This window comes from Artemia sp. Qi Xiang Cuo, chromosome 1, assembly GCF_049724085.1.
Source record: "Artemia sp. Qi Xiang Cuo chromosome 1, ASM4972408v1, whole genome shotgun sequence".
NCBI lineage: Eukaryota > Metazoa > Arthropoda > Branchiopoda > Anostraca > Artemiidae > Artemia > Artemia sp. Qi Xiang Cuo.
Genome location: NC_142794.1, coordinates 97922421 through 97946391, shown reverse-complemented (window position 1 = coordinate 97946391; position 23971 = coordinate 97922421). Strand labels below are relative to the sequence as shown.

The 23971-nt window shown below is 34.5% G+C and overlaps 1 protein-coding gene across 2 annotated transcripts in view; it reads right to left on the bottom strand.

Moving 5' to 3' along the window:
* The window catches only part of shakB (Innexin family member shaking B), a 225581-nt gene that overhangs the window by 33970 nt on the left and 167640 nt on the right, over positions 1-23971 (bottom strand). For both annotated transcript variants that reach the window (XM_089097065.1, XM_089097070.1), the window contains exon 3: positions 20855-21074. In XM_089097065.1, the coding sequence (XP_088953191.1) occupies positions 20855-21074 (220 nt within the window). The remainder of the gene's footprint in view (positions 1-20854; positions 21075-23971) is intronic.

The window sequence follows — 23971 nt, the reverse complement described above, 5'->3', positions numbered from 1 at the left end:
AGAGCTAGGCTTCTTAGTCTCTCATAGGTGTGTGTTGTCTGAAACCTACAATTTGAGGTGGGTAGTTTGCTATTTCTAGCTTTTATGAGCTAGGTTTCATAGCCTTTTGTAGGTGTGTGTTGTCTGAAACCTATAGTTTGGGATGCTATTTGGGCTTTTCAGAGCTAGGTTTCTTAGTCTATCATAGGTGTGTGTTGTCTGAAACCTACAATTTGGGGTGTGTAGTTTGCTATTTCAAGCTTTTATGAGCTAAGATTCATAGCATTGTGTAGGTGTTTGTTGTCTTAAACCTAAAGTTTGGGCTGCTATTTGTGCTTTTCAGAGCTAGGTTTCTTAGTCTCTCATAGGTGTGTGTTGTCTGAAACCTACAATTTGGGGTGGGTAGTTTGCTATTTCCGGCTTTTATGAGCTAGGTTTCATAGCCTTTTGTAGGTGTGTATTGTCTGAAACCTATAGTTTGGGGTGCTATTTGGGATTTTCAGAGCTAGGTTTCTTAGTCTCTCATAGGTGTGTGTTGTCTGAAACCTACAATTTGGGGTGGGTAGTTTGCTATTTCGAGCTTTTCAGAGCTAGGTTTCTTAGTCTCTCATAGGTTTGTGTTGTATAAAAGCTACAATTTGGGGTGGGTAGTTTGCTATTTCAGGCTTTTATGCGCTAGGTTTCATAGCCTTTTATATGTGTGTGTTGTCTGAAACCTACAATTTGGGGTGGGTAGTTTGCTATTTTTAGCTTTTATGATCTAGGTTTCATAGCCTTTTGCAGGTGTGTGTTGTCTGAAACCTATAGTTTGGGATGCTATTTGGGCTTTTCAGAGCTAGGTTTCTTAGTCTCTAATAGGTGTGTGTTGTCTGAAACCTACAATTTGGGGTGGGTAGTTTGCAATTTCTAGCTTTTATGAGCTAGGTTTCATAGCCTTTTGTAGGTGTGTGTTGTCTGAAACCTATAGTTTGGGCTGCTATTTGGGATTTCAGAGCTAGGCTTCTTAGTCTCTCATAGGTGTGTGTTGTCTGAAACCTACAATTTGGAGTGGGTAGTTTGCTATTTCCGGCTTTTATGAGCTAGGTTTCATAGCCTTTTGTAGGTGTGTATTGTCTGAAACCTATAGTTTGGGATGCTATTTGGGCTTTTCAGAGCTAGGTTTCTTAGTCTCTCATAGGTGTGTGTTGTCTGAAACCTACAATTTGGGGTGGGTGGTTTGCTATTTCTGGCTTTTCAGAACTAGGATTCTTAGTCTCTCATAGGTGTTTGTTGTTTGAAACCTATACTTTGGGGTGGATAGTTTGCTATTTCCGGCTTTTATGAGCTAGGTTTCATAGCCCTTTGTATGTGTGTGTTTTCTGAAACCTATAGTTTGGGATGCTATTTGGGCTTTTCAGAGCTAGGATTCTTAGTCTCTATGTGTGTTTGTTGTCTGAAACCTATACTTTGGGGTGGGTAGTTTGCTATTTCCGGCTTTTATGAGCTAGGTTTCATAGCTCTTTGTATGTTTGTGTTGTCTGAAACCTATAGTTTGGGATGCTATTTGGGCTTTTCAGAGCTAGGTTTCTTAGTCTATCCTAGGTGTGGGTTGTTTGAAACCTACAATTTGGGGTGGGTAGTTTGCTATTTCTGGCGTTTCAGAGCTACGATTCTTAGTCTCTCATAGGTGTTGGTTGTATGAAACCTTTAATTTGGGCTGGGCAGTTTGCTATTTCCGGCTTTTCTGAGCTAGGTTTCATAGCCCTTTGTATGCGTGTGTTTTCTGAAACCTATAGTTTGGGATGCTATTTGGGCTTTCCAGAGCTAGGATTCTTAGTCTCTCATATGTGTTTGTTGTCAGAAACCTATACTTTGGGGTGGTCAGTTTTCTATTTCCGGCTTTTATGAGCTAGTTTTCATAGCCCTTTGAATGTGTGTGTTGTCTGAAACCTATAGTTTGGGGTGCTATTTGGGATTTTCAGAGCTAGGATTCTCAGTCTCTCGTAGGTGTTTGTTGTCTGAAACCTACAATTTGGGGTGGGCAGTTTGCTATTTCTGGCTTTTCAGAGCTAGGTTTCTTAGTCTCTTATAGGTGTGTGTTGTCTGAAACCTACAATTTGAGGTGGGTAGTTTGCTATTTCTGGCTTTTATGAGCTAGGTAATAAACTATTTCTGTAAAATCTGAGCTAATGAGGGTTTTTGGCCGTAAACTCTAGTTTTTTGCAAGAAAATTATTGAACATACAATTCTCTGGTTCAAATCTGAAACTTTAGTCTATTTTTGGATTGGAAAATAAAACTATTTCTATAAAATCTGAGCTAATAAAGGTTTTGACCGTAAACTCTAGTTTTTGTAAGAAAATTATGGAAAATACAATTCTCTGGTTCAAATCTGAAACTTAATTCTATTAACTATTTCTGTAAAATCTGAGCTAATAAGGATTTTTGGCTATAAACTCTAGTTTCTTGTAAGAAAATTATGGAAAATACAATTCGTTGGCTCATAGGTGAAAATTAAGTCCAGTTATGGATCGAAAAATAAATTATTTCTATAAAATCTGAGCTAATAAGGGTTTTTTGCCGTAAACTCTAGATTTGTAAGAAAATTATGGAAAATACAATTTTCTGGTTCGAATCTGAAACTTTAGTCAATTTTTAGATCGAAAAATAAAACTATTTCTATAAAATCTGAGCTAAAAAAGGGCTTTTGACCGTAAACTCTAGTTTTTTTGTAAGAAAATTTTGGAAAATATAATTCGTTGGCTCATAGGTCAAAATTAAGTCCAGTTATGGATCGAAAAATAAACTATCTCTATAAAATCTGAGCTAATAAGGTTTTTTTGCAGTAAACTCTAGTTTTTTGAACGAAAATTATGGAAAATACAATTCTCTGGTGCAAATCTGAAATTTAAGTCTATTTTTGGAACGAAAAATAAACTATTTCTGTAAAATCTGAGCTAATAAGGGTTTTTGGCAGTAAACTCTAGTTTTTTGTAAGAAAATTAAGGAAAATACAATTTCCTGGTTCAAATCTGAAACTTTAGTCGTTTTTTGGATCGAAAAATAAAACTATTTCTATAAAATCTGAGCTAAAAAAGGGTTTTTGACCGTAAACTCTAGTTTTTTCTTGTAAGAAAATTATGGAAAATACAATTCGTTGGCTCATAGGTGAAAATTAAGTCCAGTTATGGATCGAAAAATAAACAATCTCTATAAAATCTGAGCTAATAAGGGTTTTTGCCCGTAAACTCTAGTTTTTTGTGAGAAAATTATGGAAAATACAATTCTCTAACTCAAATCTGAAACTTAATTCTATTTTTGGATCGAAAAATAAACTATTTCTGTAAAATCTGAGCTAATAAGGGTTTTTGACCGTAAACTCTAGTTTTTTGTAAAAAAATTAAGGAAAATACAATTGTCTGGTTGAAATCTGAAACTCTAGTCTATTTTTGGATCGAAAAATAAAACTAACTCTATAAAATCCGAGCTAAAAAGGGTTTTTTTTCAATATTTTTTCCATAAAAACAGACTATTTTTTTTTAAACTTCGAAATTATTCAACTTTATTTATTTTTTATCTTTTTTTGTACGTATCTTAAAATGTCAAAATATGCCTATGGCTCTAACAATTGTACTCTATTATTGGTCAGAGATACGATGTGGCTTTCCCATTGGTATTCTATGATCCGGTTATTGACACTACCTAGTCTATTGCATGTATTAAATCAGTATTTTTTACGCAGTGGAACGATAAACACATAAGTCATATCATTAAAAAAAAGTGAAGATGGAGCATTTTAATAAAGTGTGTTCACATAACAAGGTTATTGCAGCATTGAATGCCGACAAGGAGAAGTATTTAAACTATGAAACAAGTACAAGTGGTAGCACTATTGGAAATGTATGCATGCATTATCATGATAGTAAGGAATTAAATTTCTTTGGAACAGCGAAATAATTCAACTCTTATGTTAATGGTTATGCGAGATTGAGATCTCCAGAAATGATTGTACTCAAAAAGAATGCCAATATAAAAATAATCGTTGATGATAGAGGACAACTCCTTGCTACTGTTGCAGGTAACACGTTACCTACTGATACATCCAACCGTCAGCTTTCGGGTATTAGCATTCAACGGAAGGTCAATAAAAGAAAGGCCTATTCTTCTACTAATATCGTAAACCATATCTTGTCTACGTGCCGAAACTGTTACCTATGTAAAAATAATGTGATGATAGACAGCGAAATTGCCAGAAAAATAAAAAGGGCATTGTCAGAAAATATCACTATGGAATATAAAGATGAATCGAGGAAAAACAAAGCACCAGCAAACGTTACTGCCATTGATCAAACAGTCAATGTACCAAATAACACCGAAGACGAAAAGCATATTGAGCCTGTTGATGAAACACCAGTAAAAATTGTGTATGACTCAAAATGGAATAGCGATTATTCTACTGATTACGAACTAAGATAAGACAATAGCTACAATATCAAGAGAGAACATGGTGAACTATTTTATGGATCAGATTCAAAATGTCCAAACTTAATCATTGATATTAATAATGTATCATAATATATTTTTGTGTTAATATTCTACATAGCGTTATTTCATTAAAAATATATTATGCATTACATTATCATGTTTTAATTATTATTAGAGTAAGCTATTATATCAAACGTTTAGAATGTCTATTAAAACATCGGAGATGTAAAAAAAGGAATTTGCATACATCTATTGTCAGACACATGGAGTAACATTGACAAAATCGAGGTATCAGAATGAATAAATTCTTTATCAACACCCGTTGTTGGATATGCTATTATGTCATTATGAAAAATTTTTAAGTAAGTAGGTAAGTAAGTAATTAAGTAGGCAAGTAAGTAACAAACTCTTTCTTGAATTCACCTCATGGATACACAATACAGAAATTTAATTCAAGAAATTATGAAAAAAAAATTGAACAAATTCTTTATTAACATTCTTTATCGATTGAAGTCGCTTCCTAGACAGTCTAGACAGTCGATATATTTTATTAAGACAGTCTTCCTAATAAAATATGCAAAGTCAACATAGCTTTATTTCATTTTTTAAGGTTAATTTAGGCGAGGTTACGTGCGCGCACGTAATCTCGTCTAAATTAACCTTAAAAAAATGAAATAAAGCTATGTCGACTTTGCATATTTTATTCAACATATCCAACAAAGGATGCTGAAAAAGCATGTATTCACTCTGATATTTAGATTTTGTTATTTATAATTGTTGTAACTGATAAAAGACGTTGATAAAAAATAAATTATTCACTCTGACACTTAGATTCTGTCAATTTTATTCGATGTATCTGACAAAAGATGTTGATATATAAAATTTATTTACTCTAACACTTAGATTTTGTCAATTTCATCCCCATGTATCCGACAAATGGATGTTGATATAGAATTTAATCAATCTGATACTTAGATTTTGTGAAATTGTTGCATTGACTGTCTAGGAAGCGACTTCAATCTATAAAGAATCTTAATAAGGAATTTTTTCAATTTTTTTTTTACTAATTTACTGAATTAAATTTTTGTATGGTGCATCAAAGAGGTGACTTCAAGAAAGAGTTTGTTACTTACTTACCTACTTAATTACTTACTTACCGACTTAATTAAAATTTGTTCTTAATGACATAATAAAATATCCAACAACGGATGTTGATAAAGAATTTATTCATTCTGATAGCTAGATTTTGTCAATGTTATCCCATGTGTCTGACAATAGATGTATGCAAATTCCTTTTCTTACATCTCCGATGTTTTAATAGACATTCTAAACGTTTGATATGCTAGCTTACTCCAAAAATAATGAACACATAACAAGGTAATGCATAATGTATTTTTAATGAGATAATGCTATGTAGAATAATAATACAAAAATATATTATGATGCATTATTAATATCAATGATTAACTTTGGACATTTTGAATCTGTTCCATAAAATAGTTCACCATGTTCTCTCTTGATATTGTAGCTATTGTCTTCTCTTAGTTCGTAATCAGTAGAATAATAATTTAGAGTCATACACAATTTTTACTGGTGTCTCATCAACAGGCTCAATATGCTTTTCGTCTTTGGTATTATTTGGTTCATTGACTGTTTGATCAATGGCAGTAACGTTTGCTGGTGCTTTGTTTTTCATCGATTCATCTTTATATTCCATAGTGATATTTTCTGACCATGCCCTTTTTTTCTGGCAATTTCACTGTCTATTATCACATTATTTTTACATAGGTAACAGTTTCAGCACGTAGACAAGATATGGTTTACGATATTAGTAGAAGAGTAGGCCTTTCTTTTATTGACCTTCCGTTGAATGCTAATACCGGAAAGCTGACGATTGGAAGTATCAGTAGGTAGTGTGTTACCTACAACAGTAGCAAGGAGTTGTCCTCTATCATCAACAATTATTTTTATGTTGGCATTCTCTTTGAGTGCAATTATCTCTGGAAATCTCAATCTCGCATAACCACCAACATAAGAGTTGAATTTTTTCGGTATTCCAAAGAAATTTAATTCCTTACTGTCATGACAATGCATGCATACATTTCCAATAGTGCTGCCACTTGTACTTGTTTCATAGTTTAAATACTTCTCCTTGTCGGCATTCAATGCTACAATAACCTTGTTATGTGAACACACTTTATTAAAATGCTCCGTCTTCACTTTTTTTTAAAGATATGACTTATGTGTTTATTGTTCCACTGCGTAAAAAATACTGATTTAATACATGCAATAGACTAGGTAGTGTCAATAACCGGATCATAGAATACCAATGGGAAAGCCACATCGTATCTCTGACCAATCATATAGTACAATTTTTAGAGCCGTAGGTATATTTTGTCTTTTTAAGATACGTAGAAAAAAAAGATAAAAAATTAATAAAGTTGAATAGTTTCGAAGTTTTTAAAAAAAAAGTCTGTTTTTCTGGAAAAAGTTTTGAATTATAATCATCAGTCCTCATCCTTATGAGTATCCAAAACTGGACTTAAGTTTCACATTTGAACTAGAGAATTGTATTTTCCATAATTTTCTTACAGGAAACTAGATTTTACGGTCAAAAACCCTTATTAGCTCAGATTTTACAGAAATAGTTTTATTTTTCAATCCAAAAATAGACTTAAGTTGCATATTTGAACCAGGGAATTGTATTTTCCATAATTTTCTTATAAAAAACTAGAGTTTACGGCCAAAAACCCTTATTAGCTCAGATTTTACAGAAATACTTTATTTTTCGATCCATAACTGGACTTGATTTTCACCTATGAGCCAATGAATTGTATTTTCGATAATTTTCTTACAAAAAACTAGAGTTTATGGTCTAAAACCCTTTTAACTCAGATTTTATAGAAATGGTTTTATTTTTCGATCCAAAAATAGACGTCAGTTTCAGATTAGAACCAGAGAATTGTATTTTCCATAATTTTCTTACAAAAACTGAGTTTACGGTCAAAAACCCTTTTTAGCTCAGATTTTACGGATATGGATAAATTTTTCGACCCAAAAATTGACTTAAGTCTCAGATATGTACCTATTAATTGTACTTTTCATAACTGACTTACACAAATATCGAGTTTAAGGTCAAAAAACAATTTCTGGATTAGGTTTTGTGGAAATAGCTTAATTTTTCGTTACAAAACTGTACTAAAGCTTCAGATTTCGACAAGACAATTGTATTTTCCATAAAATTCTTACAAAAAACTAGAGTTTACGGTCAAAAACCCTTATTAGCTCAGATTTTACAGAAATAGTTTATTTTTCGATCCAAAAATAGAATTAAATTTCAGATTTGAGCCAGAGAATTGTATTTTCCATAATTTGATCACAAAAAAATAGAGTTTACGGGCAAAAACCCTTATTAGCTCAGATTTTACAGAAATAGTTTATTTTTCGATCCATAACTGGACTTAATTTTCACCTATGAGCCAACAAATTGTATTTTCCATAATTTTCTTACAAAAAAAACTAGAGTTTACGGTAAAAAACCCCTATTAGCTCAGATTTTACAGAAATAGTTTATTTTTCGATCCAAAAATAGACTAAAGTTTCAGATTTGCACCAGAGAATTGTATTTTCCATAATTTTCGTACAAAAAACTAGAGTTTACTGCAAAAAACCCTTATTAGCTCAGATTTTATAGAGATTGTTTATTTTTCGATCCATAACTGGACTTAATTTTCACCTATGAGCCAACAAATTGTATTTTCTATAATTTTCTTACAAAAAAACTAGAGTTTACGGCCAAAAACCCTTTTTTAGCTCAGATTTTATAGAAATAGTTTTATTTTTCGATCCAAAAAACGACTAAAGTTTCAGATTTGAACCAGAAAATTGCATTTTCCTTAATTTTCTTACGAAAAACTAGAGTTTACGGCCAAAAAACCCTTATTAGCTCAGATTTTACAGAAATAGTTTTTTTTTCGATCCAAAAATAGTCTTAAATTTCAGATTTGCACCAGTGAATTGTATTTTCCATAATTTTCGTACAAAAAACTAGAGTTTACTGCAAAAAAACCTTATTAGCTCAGATTTTATAGAGATAGTTTATTTTTCGATCCATAACTGGACTTAATTTTCACCTATGAGCCAACGAATTGTATTTTCCAAAATTTTCTTACAAAAAAAACTAGAGTTTACGGTCAAAAACCCTTTTTTAGCTCAGATTTTATAGAAATAGTTTTATTTTTCGATCCAAAAATTGACTAAAGTTTCAGATTCGAACCAGAAAATTGTATTTTCCATAATTTTCTTACAAAAACTAGAGTTTACGGCAAAAAACCCTTATTAGCTCAGATTTTATAGAAATAATTTATTTTTCGATCAATAACTGGACTTAATTTTCACCTATGTGCCAACGAATTGTATTTTACATATTTTTCTTACAAAAAACTAGAGTTTACGGATTTCAGATTTGAACCAGAGAATTGTATTTTCCATAATTTTCTTACAAAAACTAGAGTTTACGGTCAAAACCCTTATTAGCTCAGGTTTTATAGAAATAGTTATATTGTTCGATCCAAAAATAGACTAAAGTTTCAGATTTGAACCAGAGAATTGTATTTTCCATAATTTTCGTACAAAAAACTAGAGTTTACGGCCAAAAACCCTCATTAGCTCAGATTTTACAGAAATAGCTTATTACCTAGCTCATAAAAGCCAGAAATAGCAAACTACCCACCCCAAAATGTAGGTTTCAGACAACACACACCTATGAGAGACTAAGAAACCTAGCTCTAAAAAGCCAGAAATAGCAAACTACCCACCTCAACTTTTATGTTTTAGACTGCACACACCTACGAGAGAATAAGAATCTTAGCTCTGAAAGGCCCAAATAGCATCACAAACTATAGGTTTCCGACAGCACACAAATTCAAAGAGCTATGAAACCTAGCTCATAAAAGCCGGATATAGCAAACTACCCACCCCAAAGTATAGGTTTCAGACAACAAACACATATAAGAGACTAAGAATCCTAGCTCTGAAAAGCCAAAATAGCATCCCAAACTATAGGTTTCAGAAAACACACGCATACAAAGGGCTATGAAACCTAGCTCAGAAAAGCCGGAAATAGCAAACTACCCACCCCAAAGTATAGGTTTCAGACAACAAACACCTATGAGAGACTAAGAATCCTAGCTCTGAAAAGCCAGAAATAGCAAACTACCCACCCCAAATTGTAGGTTTCAGACAACACACACATATAAAAGGCTATGAAACCTAGCTCTGAAAAGCCCAAATAGCATCCCAAACTATAGGTTTCAGACAACACACACATACAAAGAGCTATGAAACCTAGCTCATAAAAGCCGGAAATAGTAAACTACCCACCCCAAAGTATAGGTTTCTGACAACAAACACCCATGAGAGACTAAGAATCCTAGCTCTGAAAAGCCCAAATAGCATCCCAAACTATAGGTTTCAGACAACACACACATACAAAGGGCTATGAAACCTAGCTCATAAAAGCCGGAAATAGAAAACTACCCACCCCAAATTATAGGTTTCAGACAACAAACACCTATGAGAGACTAAGAATCGTAGCTCTGAAACGCCAGAAATAGCAAACTACCCACCCCAAATTGTATGTTTCAAACAACACACACCTATGAGAGACTAAGAAACCTAGCTCTGAAAAGCCCAAATAGCATCTCAAACTATAGGTTTCGGACAACACACACCTACAAAAGGCTATGAAACCTAGCTCATAAAAGCCGAAAATAGAAAAATACCCACCCCAAATTGTAGGTTTCAGACAACCCACACCTATGAGAGACTAAGAAACCTAGCTCTGAAAAGCCCAAATAGCTTCCCAAACTAAAGGTTTCAGACAACACACACCTACAAAAGGCTATGAAACCTAGCTCATAAAAGCTAGAAATAGCAAACTACCCACCCCAAATTGTAGGTTTCAGACAACACACACCTATGAGAGACTAAGAAACCTAGCTCTGAAAAGCCCAAATAGCATCCCAAACTATAGGTTTCAGACAAAACACACCTACAAAAGGCTATGAAACATAGCTCATAAAAGCTTGAAATAGCAAACTACCCAACCCAAATTGTAGGTTTCAGACAACACACACACATATAAAAGGCTATGAAACCTAGCGCATAAAAGCCTGAAATAGCAAACTACCCACCCCAAATTGTAGCTTTTATACAACACACATCTATGAAAGACTAAGAAACCTAGCTCTGAAAAGCCAGAAATAGCAAACAACCCACCCCAAAGTGTAGGTTTCAGACAACACACACCTATGAGAGAATGAGAAACCTAGCTCTGAAAAGCCCAAATAGCACCCAAAAATATAGGTTTCAGACAATACACACATACAAAAGGCTATGAAACCTAGCTCATAAGAGCCGGAAATAGCTAACTGCCCACCCCAAATTGTAGGTTTCAGACAACACACACCTATGAGAGACTAAGAAACCTAGCTCTGAAAAGCCCAAATAGCATCCCAAACTATAGGTTTCAGACAACACACACTTACAAAAGGCTATGAAACCTAGCTCATAAAAGCTAGAAATAGCAAACTACCCATCCCAAATTGTAGGTTTCAGACAACACACACCTATGAGAGACTAAGAAACATAGATCTGAAAAGCCAAAAACTCATCAAAAACTATAGGTTTCAGACAACACACCTACAAAAGGCTATGATACCTAGCTAATAAAAGCTAGAAATAGCAAACTACCCACCCCAAATTGTAGGTTTCAGACAACACACACCTATGAGAGACTAAGAAACCTAGCTCTGAAAAGCCCAAATATCATCCCAAACTATAGGTTTCAGACAACACACCTACAAAAGGCTATGAAACCTAGCTAATAAAAGCTAGAAATAGCAAACTACCCACCCCAAATTGTAGGTTTCAGACAACACACACCTATGAGAGACTAAGAATCCTAGCTCTGAAAAGTCCAAATAGCATCCCAAATCATAGGTTTCAGATAACAAACACCTACACGATCGCAATGAATGGTACTTGTTATCAGACAAAACCTCAATTGCCAAAAAAAAATAATAATAACACACGCCATGCTGAATGTGCTTTCAAAAACCCATCTGGTTGAAATCATGTTTGTTATCGTTAACCATTTCCAAAGATTGATATTGTTCCAATTTATAATAAATATCTCGCTTTTTTTTGCAATGTTTACGTGTAAATACAGTGTCTCAAGCATGGGTTTTTCTTGCGCAATTCCAATGTACCGTTCATATAGTATACACTTTTGACCATGGGTTTTTCTTGCGCAATTCAATGTATTTTTACATGTATTTTTAGAATCTTATACAAGCTTACTACTTATATGATTTTTTTATATATTTTCTTTTTTTATTTAACCAAGCACGCGGTTGATATGTCTGGTCCAAGTTATAATTATGCGTTGTTCTGTTTAATTGCCATGATATTTAGCTCCGGTTTGGTTTTCGGACATAGTCGGTGTTGAGCGGCTAATAGATATTTATATTTAATTAATATTCGTATTTAGTTTTGGTGTGTCCATTTTAATTTATCTCCTTTTTTTACTTTTGTCTTTTTTTGTTCTTCCTCCCTGCGTTCCTGTCCATGGAGCCTTGTGAGGGAGGGGGGTATTTGTTGTCTAGTGTTGTTGTTATTATTTTCATGTATGCATATATGTATATGTGGTTAATGGGCTCCATTATCTGAAGCCTCCCATGTTCCATTTTTTTGTCAACTCCTAATTTATCAATTCCTTTGCAGTTTTTGCCAATTTTTAGTTCTTTTTTGCAATGGGATATACTTTAGGTGGACCCTATTGAGACCAATCGCGGCTCCCCTAACAAGTGTTTCAAGACAGTTGACAGATACGAAAAGCTAGAGTCATCAGTGAACTGAACTTGGTAGGCATGGTCATTGGTGGCTGGTATAAAATAATCTATGCATAAAATAAACAGAAGAAGCTCAAGCACTAAGCTTTGAGAGATTCCACAGTTAAATGGCAGTTTAACCGATTAAGCTAGATCGAGACAGACAGATTGTTGTCTCCCTGCAAGATTCGACTAAAACTATTGATGAGGGTTTCAATAAATTCCATAATAGAGAAATTTACTGAGGAGAATGTTGTGACTGACCATATCGATTCGGTACTGGAGAAACTGGACTGGAGAAAATTATAAAAAGAGGCTGTAGACCATACGATTGAGTACCTTTAAGATGGCTGCGAGGATTGGGACAGGCTGGTAATCATGGTAGAAACAATTTTTGCAACCTAGTAGGCGAATTACGAACCGCGGACAATAGTAACCAATACTTAGAAAAATCGCGTTAAAAAAAAATCCATTTACTGCTGATTTAAAAATGGTAACTATTATCTCTATTAGTCTTAATAGTAAAATGTCTTAGCCTGAAACCTCTGGAAACCTTTGGAGACCGAAACAAAAACCATATCTTCGTCATTGCCGAAAATTCTTTACAAAAAAAATGACAGCCCAATGGCAGGAACAACAAAAAAAAATTATTTGCTTGGGTAACAATAATGTGTCCTCTTTTTGCTACTTCACCACTAGAGGGGCAGTAGAACAGTAGAGAGAGCTGTTTAAGAGTTCATTTGAAAGGAAGTTAAAATATCTACATTTCTCTTATGTAATGAAACATAATATTCAAAATCTGGGAATATGATATTATGTTTGAGTGCTTTCACTGCCTGACTCCATTTGGTTTATTCTTTACTAAAATAATTAAAACTACTTTACTAAAAATATATACTTTACTAAAGTATATATTTGCACATTGGGGGGGGGGGGGTGGGTGGTAAAGCAGAGCATATATTAAATACGTAACCTAGCATAACCTAGGTACCCCCCCCTCTAAACCCCAAACAATAACAGTTTAAATATTGTAAATTAAATGAGAAACCACATTTTGCGATCAATTTAGATAGCAAATACCCGTTTTACGGGTCTCCATATCTGCATTCCTTGGACAGTCTATAACGCTGTGTTAGTTATAATTCACCTGTACCAAAAGTTTAAAACACAACAGGGAACGAGTGTAAGATTGTCTAGATTTTAATGTGGATCAAAGGCCAAGATCCTTTTCGGCTTACTTTCTCGGTTCCCCGAGAGTGGGGTAGTGGGGTAGATATCTTCAAAGATAATGTTTGGTACAAAGGCCTTGAACGGCAGATGTAATTATGCTAGGCTAGATTATACTTTAGTCTATTCCCCTTGTTAAGAAAGTCTATTCATGTAATCTTGGAAGCGAATTAGTGAAGTATACCAAACTTGCTATACATGACGTTTAGCATATCTACCTAAAGGGCAAGGTTTTTCTTGCTATTTTTTATCAGCCCATGGCAAAAAAAAAATTCCAAGTGGATGAAAAAGTACTAGAAGAGAGAGATAAATAGAAATTATGAATTAAAATAGAACATTTTCATTAAAACACGAGCATGTAAAAGCTTGACAGAGAGGACACACTCCATGGGGCATACTTCGGTCTTGCAAAAAGTATACGAAGGAAGACTAACATGTCTAACATAAAACAATACGCTCACAGAAAGAAAAACAACACCAGAAACTGCCCTTTTACAGAATGAACTTCCGAGTGATTTCCTAACAACCTCTTAAACAGTCGATGGTTACAATAATCAAGCATTAGAGCTAGAATGCAGCTCAAGATCTTTTTGTCCAGTAAAAGTATTGCTGGAATACAATGTCAATGTCTGACAAACCTCCCTTGGATAATCTGGTATATGAGTCGTCGGACAATTACCATAATGAGAACTAAATGGGAAAATCGCAGAAAATATCAAGACTATGCAACATCTGAATAATCATGGCAAACAATAGAAATAAAAATTAATTAAAAGTAGGTCTAACTGAAGATCAATAACCAATTTAGAATTATCCTCATTGATTGCTTTTGAGGTATTTGAAGAGATTTTATAAAAAATGAAAAGATAGAAGCTCTAACAAGAATTAAGTGAAGAACGTGGGATAAATGAAGGACAAGAGTTTTTCATAATATTTATAGTTTTTCATCAGCTTTTCAATTTGTGTACGGATTTTTATGCATCAGTTTTTCCATTTTTAATTTGAATTTCATTAAAATACAATTGTTCTTTATTTTAGATTGCTCCCCCCCCCAACCCGTATTTACTCTCAATCTTATAAGTAAAGTATATATCTCACACAAAAAGGACCTTTCATCTTTTCTTAATTGGAATAGAATAGTTCGATTTAAAGAACTGTAAATAAGGCACGGAACGAGCCAGTAGTAACCAAAACTGTAAGAAAAGGAGTTGTGATAACAATGTTTACGGTAAAAAGATTGGCTTTTATGCCCATTCTAAATATATAAAACTTGATGTTGCTCGTCAAAAGCTACGAGTCTGAGAAAAATTTACCTGATTTTCAAAAAAGGAGATAAACATCCGTAAAAAAATCAGATGATCTGAATTATAATCACGCCATCAGATTCAGCCTATCAGAGAACTCTACTGCACAGGTTTCAACCTCCTATCAGCAAAAATGCGAAATTATTTATTTTTGCCCAAGGAAACATCAGAGGTATTTATGGTATTATCAGATGTATTTATTTGTTAATTTTTTCCCTGGAGTAATCATATCGAACCGATAGTCCTAGAAGATCGGAAGAGCACCCATTCCTATGAAAATTTAAAGTTCTGCCCTTTTTAGGTGACCAAAAAGATTGAAGGGAAACCTGTCCCCCCCCCCCCATCTCATGTCCCTTTTCCTCAAGTGATATCAAAATTTGAGATAGCCATTCAATTCGGTATAGTTGAAAAGTCCAAAAACATGGTCCCTGGATTATCTGGACTATGTTTTCCTAAACCTGTAGAATATATGGCAGCCTATAGAATATCGAAAGGATTTATTATTATATCCTTATTTCTTTTAATTCTAATTTTTGTATTTTGGGGGGCTGGGAATTGAGCTATCATTAAAAAGGAAGGTAAATGCTAAAGAAAATAATTTGCTTGCATATTCGAAATAAGGAATCCTGACCTTCTTAAATTTCCTCGGTTCTAACTTGGAGTTTCACTCCGTATTTTTGAAAATAAACAGAAAAAAGAAGAAGAATAAAACCATAAAAGTACTTCAGGCAGGTTAAAACTTTTGAAGTAAATCTAACTGACGCGTCCTCAATCGCAAGGGGTAAACTGGTATCTTGTACTATAGATATCGGTACCAGACCCAATTCAAGGGAAATAATTGCTCGTTTTTATTGGGTTGTGAAGTCGAATATAAGTTATAACCGACTCCAACTCTAGACATTTTCAATGTACCGGCTCCAACTCTGACTTCATTCTTCAAAAATTTACGAAATTTCTCACTCCTACTCCATGACTCTGACACCACTGCCCTGATCTAAAGATTCAATTAACTAGATTTTTTGATATGATAACCGACTCCGACTCCAGAAATTTTCAATATACCGACTCCAATTCCGACTTCATTCAGGAAAAATTTACGAAATTTCTGACTCATACTCCAAGATTCCGATTCCACAGCCCTGTTTTAAAGCTTTATTTAACTAGACTTTATAAGTGATAACTGACTCTGTCTCTGACTCCAGATATTTTCAATGCACCGAATCCAACTCCGATTTCATTCAGCAAAAAACTACGAAATTTCTGATTCCTACTCCACGACTTTGATTCCACAGCTCTGTTTTAAATCTTCATTTAACTACATTTTATGAGTGATAACAGACTCCAACTCTGACCCCATATATTTTCAATGTATCAACTCCAACTCCGACTTCATTCAGGGAAATATTACGAAATGTCTGACTCCTACTCCACGACACTGACTCCACAGCCCTGTTTTAAAGCTTCATTTAACTAGATTTTATAAGTGAAAACCGACTCCGACTCTGACTCAGATATTTTCAATACACCGACTCCAACTCCGACTTTATTCAGCAAATATTTACGAAATTTCTGGCTCCTACTCCACTAATCCGACTCCACAGCCCTGTTTTAAAGCTTCATTTAACTAGATTTTATAAGTGATAACCGACTCCAGACAGTTTCAATATACCGACTTTAATTCCGACTTCATTCAGCAAAAATTTACGAAATTTCCGACTCCTACTCCACTACTCCGACATCACAGCCCTGTTCTAAAGCTTCATTCAACTAGATTTTATAAGTGATAACCGACTCCGACTCTGGCTCTGGCTCCAGATATTTTCAATATACCGACTGCAACTCCGACTTCATTCAGCAAAAATTTACAAAATTTCTTACTCCTACTCAACTACTCCAAAACCACAGACCTGTTTAAAAGCTTCATTTAACTAGATTTTATAAGTGATAACCGATTCCAACTCCAGACATTTTCAATATACCGACTTCAACTCCGACTTCATTCAGCAAGTGTACGAAATTTCTTACTCCTACTCCACGACTCCGACTCCACGGCCCTGTTTAAAGCTTCATTTAACTAGATTTTATAAGTGATAACTGACTCCGACTCTGACTCCAGATATTTTCTCTTTACATTACTGCAACTCCGACTTCATTCAGCAAAAATTTACGAAATTTCTGACTCCTACTCCACAACTCCAACTCCACGGCCCTGTCTTAGGCTTCATTTAACTAGATTCTATAAGTGATAGCCGACTCTGACTCAGTTAAAAGTTTTTTTTAACTGAAAGTAAGGAGCGACATTAAAACTTAAAACGAACAGAAATTATTCTGTATATGAAAGGGGTTGTCCCCTCCTCAACGCCTCACTCTTTACGCTAAAGTTTTGCATTATTTTAAAAAAAATAAAATTGTGAGACAGAGTCAAACTTTAGCGTAAAGAGCGAGGCGTTAAGGAGGGGACACTCTTTTCATATACAGAATAATTTCTGTTCGTTTTAAGTTTTAAGGTCGCTCCTTACTTTCAATTAAAAAAAACTTTTTTTTTAGTTAATTTCTGAACGTTTTTGAATTAATGCAGCTTTGAAATTTGGCTCACCGTAAATGAATAATTAAAACGAAATTCACATATTAATTTTCCTTTTTTGACTAATTGGCTTTCTCGAAATTTTGTTCTGACGTAACTTACGAATTAACTTATGTAATGAATTTCTATATTTCTTTTTTTTTATAACATATACTTGGGAGTTTACCTCTTACTCAACATTTTGTTCTTGACGCTTAATTTTGAATTTTAGTTAAATCACACGCCCCTGACCCACACAGGCTGTGTAAATGGAGTAGATATCTGCTTTTAAAGTGCTAAAAAACCTTTAGCGTGAAGGGAAAGGAATTGACTAGGGGAAGAACCCTCTCATATACGTAATAATTTCTGTTCGTTTTAAGTTTTAGTGCTGCTCCTTATTTTCAGTTGAAAAAAACTTGTTTTTTATTTTATTTCTGATCGTTTTTTTAAATAACACTGGGAAATCTGGCGCCCCCTTCATGGAAATGTTCCTTCCCCCAAGGAAATATCCTCCATGGAAAGATCCTCCCCCGTAACCCCTACTCCGACCCCCACCCCCAACTAGAAAAAATTACTCCTGAAAACACCTGTATACTTCAAAATAACCAATACTATATGTAAACAATGGGCAAAGTTTATAACTTGCAGCCCTTCCCCCGGATACTGTGGGAGATCAAGTCATCCTCAAAGACATATTAATTAGATTTTCGACAATGCTGAACAAAATGGCTATCTCAAAATTTTGATTGGGTGACTTTGGGAAAAAAATGAGCGTCGGAGGGGGCCAAATTGCCCTCCAATTTTCTTGGTTACTTAAAAAGGGCACTATAACTTTTAATTTTCGTTCAAATAAGCCCTTTCACGATGTTCTGGGATTACCGGATCGATACGATCACCCCTGGTAAAATAAAATAAAATAAAAAACAAACAAACAAATAAACACGCATCCGTGATCTTTCTTCTGGCAAAAATACAAAATTCCACATTTTTGCAGATAGGAGCTTGAAACCTGTATAGTAGGGTTCTCTGATACACTGAATCTGATGGTGTGATTTTCATTAAAGTTCTATGACTTTTAGGGGTTGTTTCCCCCTTTTTTCGAAAATAAGGCAAATTTTCTCAGGCGCGTAACTTTTGATGGGCGAGACTAAACTTGATGAAACTTATATATTTGAAATCAGCATAAAAATTTGATTCTTCTGATGCATCTATTGGTATCAAAATTCCGTTTTTTAGAGTTTCGGTTACTATTGAGCCGGGTCGCTCCTTACTTACAGTTCGTTAGCACAAACTGTTTGATATTTTCAATATGCTTACTCCAACTCCGACTTCCTTTAGCAAAAATATACGAAATTTCTTACTCCTACTCCACGACTCTGACTCCACAGTTTTGTTTTAAAGCTTCATTTAATTAGATTTTATAAGTTAATACTGACTCCAACTCCAGATATTTCAATATACCGACTCCATCTTCCGACTTCATTCAACAGAAATTTACGAAGTTTCTGACTCCTTCTCCATGACTCCGACTCCACGGCTGTGTTTTAAAGCTTCATTTAACTAGGTTTTATAAGTTATTAGCGACTCGAAGTCGAGACTCTTTCAATATACCGACTCAAACTCCGACTTCATTCAGCAAAATTTTACGAAATTTCCGATTCTTACTCCACGAGATCGACTCCACAACTTTGTTTTAAAGTTTCATTTAAATATATTTTATAAGTGATAACCGACCCTGACTCCAGACATTTTATAAGTGACTAAGTAGACTTTAAGTAGACTTTATAAGTGATAACTGACTCTGTCTCTGACTCCAGATATTTTCAATGCACCGAATCCAACTCCGACTTCATTCAGCAAAAATTTACGAAATTCTTTACTCCTACTCCACGACTCCGGCTCCACAGCCCTGTTTTAAAGCTCCATTTAACTAGATTTTATAAGTGATAACCGATTCCGAATTCAGAAATTTTTAATATACCGACTCCAACTCCGACTTAATAAAATATTTTAAAATATGATATTTTTCAATACTTAAAATAATGATAAAATATTTTCGTATATTCTGGAATATACATATATAATATTCCAAAATGCCATCTTTTCTTCATTCTTATTTGTTATAGTTACCCTTTTCCAGTTCAATTTTAAATCTGAGGGGAATCAACCTTCAGGGGGGATTGTTCACGGGGGGATGTCTAAGGGAATCACACACGAGGGCAGTTTTGTGGAGGGGGGCGAGAATAGAATCTGTAGAAGATCCTTTTGGGTAGTGTCAAGATACCAACAATTATTTTTTCCGTCTCGAGACCCCCGTTCTCCAGCTTCAGACCGGATTTGACAGGCAACATGGGAGTAGAAAATCACCCGCGCCTTTCCAGGCATGGGGAGTGGCAGTTGATACAAAAACCAGTGTTAACAAGAAAAGTTCTTGTCTCCAGACTCGGATTGCTGCTTAAGGGTATTTTGTTGTGCCCAGTCAGCACTTTAAATTTCAAGGGGAATTGACCCTCAGCCACAATTTTGGCAGCCTTTGGAATTGAGGAGGGACATGCGTACCTGTATTGACCACAGGTGGTTCGGAGTTGCTGTTTGTTGTTAGTAGTAGTAGTATTAACTTCAATATATCCAATCACAGTAGCATATACCACAAAGCCCTCTGCCTCAAGGTCAGACACTAGCCAGGACGGCCAGTGGCTGGGCGGCATCTGAAATTGGCAGTAGTAGGCAAGCCTTCAACTGCCCCCCTACTCTCAAGGACACCACAAGATGGTTGTTACCTCAACCCCTACTCTCACCACGTTCCTTATTTACAATTCGTTATCACCAGGTTTTTTGTCATATAATTACTTTGAACAATTATTAGATACCTAACAAAGCTGCTAAAATAGATACAAATCTCTTTTTGAACGAGTAAATAGGGACATAGATGCGTTAAAGATTTTAATTTGAGAAAAAAATTAGATAAGGATCCACGACAAGGACTGGATCTAGAACTGTCTCTGTTTTATTGAATAGATCTATAAAAAAACAATATTGTGGAATTGCTAAGAGGACGGCAGTTATGTTAAATATTTTTTTTGTTATTTTTTTGCAAGATTTTTGGTTTTTGAACAACAAAAGTTTGATGCGTCATATGTAATTATGCATACTTAATGACAGTAATAATATAAACATAATACTAAAACCCATTATTACTAATAAATATATAGCTAGTAGGCTACTATTACCAATTCTAGAGATTCCCGTTTCTCTCCGATACCACTTGGAATCCCTCAGCAAGTAGCACTCAGGTTATGAAAGGTCCCCTTTGCTAAGCTATCGTGTCTTTATGCTGTTTCAAAATAGATTCCACAGACAAAAGAAGAAAAACATTAAATGTTAATCAATTTTGAAATAAAAAAACGATAAAATTAGTTTACTTACCAACTATATTTCCCGCCGACAGAGCTTCGCAGAAGAAATATCTATAAGCCCACCAGTTATGGTGTTTAAGGTTATCAACGAGGTAATCTAACAACAATTTTTTCTTCTGCTTTTTTTCTACTTCAGAACAAATACCCACATCCAAGTCCATCATAAGAGCATGAATTTTTCCAGCTTCCCAATTTTTCCACAGCCATCGGGGAACATAAAATAATATCGCCTATAAATATCAACAAGCTTAAAGAATAATAAATTTTGCAAGTCTGACTAAGATTATTGAGTATGACATTGAGTATGTCATTCAATATGTATATTTCATTTTAAAAAGTAAAAATATATGAAACAATGTTAAAACAGTAAACTACAACAATAAAAAGGACTAAGAAAATAACCTAAAATCTGGATTTTTTTGGGTGTACTTGTTTTCACAATACCTGAAAAGGAAAACATTATACCTTACAGAATATTTCTTGTAGGTGTGATAAAAGGCGACCAAAACTCTTTGAATAAGTTCCTTTGTTTTGTATCAGCATATACTATTCTTTTGTGAAGATAGTGGAAATATTACTTTGCTCCCCCTCCCACATATGAAAAATCTCAAGTCATTTCTTCCCAATATAAGTATCCCTGGAGGTTTCAACTTTAATAACCTAGTTGCAAGGCAAAATAGAACACATTTGCCAAAACTATAACTTTGGGTATCCTCATTTATAATGGCCAAAGATTTTTCTCCCCTTTAATTCAATTCTTTATCGATATGCATTTGTAAGATAGTGTAATATCAATATCTCCTCCAAAAATGCAAATTTACTCATATTTGAGCAGACTCTAGAGCCTTATGTTGAGTTCAAGCCCACAAACCAAAGATTGTGGGCACAAATTCTGCTCCTAGCCATTTGCAGGGATATTTCGTTAAATACATGTAGTATCCCTTCAATGAATCTGAAAGCACACATAGGCACTACTCTTTTCTTCCTTAGTAATTTAAGATAGCAAAGTACGTTTAACGGTGGATCCCCCAATGCTGAAGTCTACCTAACTAATGTCATAAATGACGATGTTTTTACTATAGTTATTGATGATTACGTGTTTTCTTTTCCAACAACCCATTTTTTGCCTCTAAGCAGTTTTCCCATTGAATTTATGAAATTTTTGTCTGGTGTAGAAATCAAACTTGAGAACGTATATCTTCCATTGAAAAGTAGAAAAGGTAGTTAGTTGCCATCATAGCACTGAAGAAACTACATGAAAACAGACATTTATTCTCCGTCATAAGTAACTCAAAACCGTCGCTTAGGAAGGCCGTACTCAAACGTGGTGTTGACAAGGAATTAGTTAATCTCATATCAGAGATTTGTTTAAATATAACTGAGAGAAACGTTCAAACACCAGAAAAATAAGTAACACACAAAGCAACACCGTTCACTTGAACGTGCCCTAGCAGCAGCAGGCAAAAACAAGGAAAACGATTTCAAAAGAAAACATCTTCTTCAAGCGGGTGGTAGCTTCTTTACAATTTTACTGTCGATAATTGCAGGAATTGTAAACAGTTTTATCTTGAAAAAAGGACCAAACCCTACTGATTGACACTAATAGAACTCACTCTTTCACCAAAGGAGTACTTTGAGGACAATCGTAGTAAATTTATTAAGAAATGAGACAATGGCCGATGATGAAACTTACCTTTGTTTCAAAATGCACTGTTTCAAGTGGACAGGCATAAATCCTACAATGAGACACCACTCAATGTTACTGTAATTAATCACAAAAAGGTAGTGACTAAAAATTATATAACTTCAACACCACCAGCAAAAGAAGAAAATTCATCATTGTCTAAAGTTTTGACCGGTTCTGCAGACCTAATGTCTCACTCTTACCGAGAGCAATATAATAGACTCTTGACTTATCTTGCCGAATGTGAACATGTTCAAATTGATGGTACTAAAAATCAGATTATAATCTACGGCAACACCAACAATCTACTTGATATGATGTCAGATTTGACAACAAATCAAAAGACTTGTATCATATGTTTTGTAAAAAACAGTAAAAGATTTGTATCTTTTGTCAGTCATTTGCATAAATTTTTAATCTCATCAAACTTCCCGAAAAGTCTTTTATTGTCAATAAGGACACTTTAAAACGATTAATATAATATAGTCGAATATCAGAAGATGATTTTAAATCTTCTTTGGAGAATACTAGGACACAAAGTGGCAATGATAATTTAATGACGAGCGTGGAGGAACGCAAGTGAAAGCGTCCTAATATCACTGCATCATTCTCATCTTTTAGTATGAAAAAGGGCAGTGGACACTTCTCTACGTGTTTAAATTCAAAATGGTTGAAGTTTTTAGACATGTTTATGGGAATATTGATATGGGTATGTTTAAGTCCCCCCCCCCCAAACTTGCTCAAGTCACTAGACTTGAAAAAAGCTAGTGACGGAATATCCATAGAATGAATCAAGTTACACTCTAAATCCTAATCATATACTTCGTGCTTGTCAGTATCGAAAAACTAAAGCCTTTTCCTATAGCAAATATTAAAACCAGATCTTTTGAATCCAGACGAGATTCAACAGCGTCACAATGGTCCATACAAATATATTCTATTTGCAATCAGTGTTTTTATTTGCTATGCATATGCCGTTACGTTGTGGTCAAAGAGATGTGATAAAGTTGGTAAAGCTCTTGAATCTAAAGCTTCTTGACTTTTAATTTCCAGATATTCAGGGGTTGTAAGGAGTTGTTACCCTGGGGTTGTAAGGAGTTGTTACTCCAGGGGTTGTTACCCTGGAGCAGCATTGAAAAATGCTGCTCCTTTTATTCACGATTTGGATAAAATCATGTTGATTTATAATCAACGTCCTCGTCGGTCCCTGTCCAACTCTACACCTCTGGAAGTTCGTCTAAGAGATTGCAATACAGTTGACATTTCTCTAAAACAATATTACAATGAAAGGAGGGAAGTGAAAAAGAAAAAAAATTCACTGTTGGGGATACAGTTCAAACCAATCGAACTACTGATGTTTTTGAAAAGGGGAACTTTTCTGGTCCATTGAACTTTTTAAAGCGTACAGAGTCGTAGGCACTAAACCCGTAACGTATCCTCTAT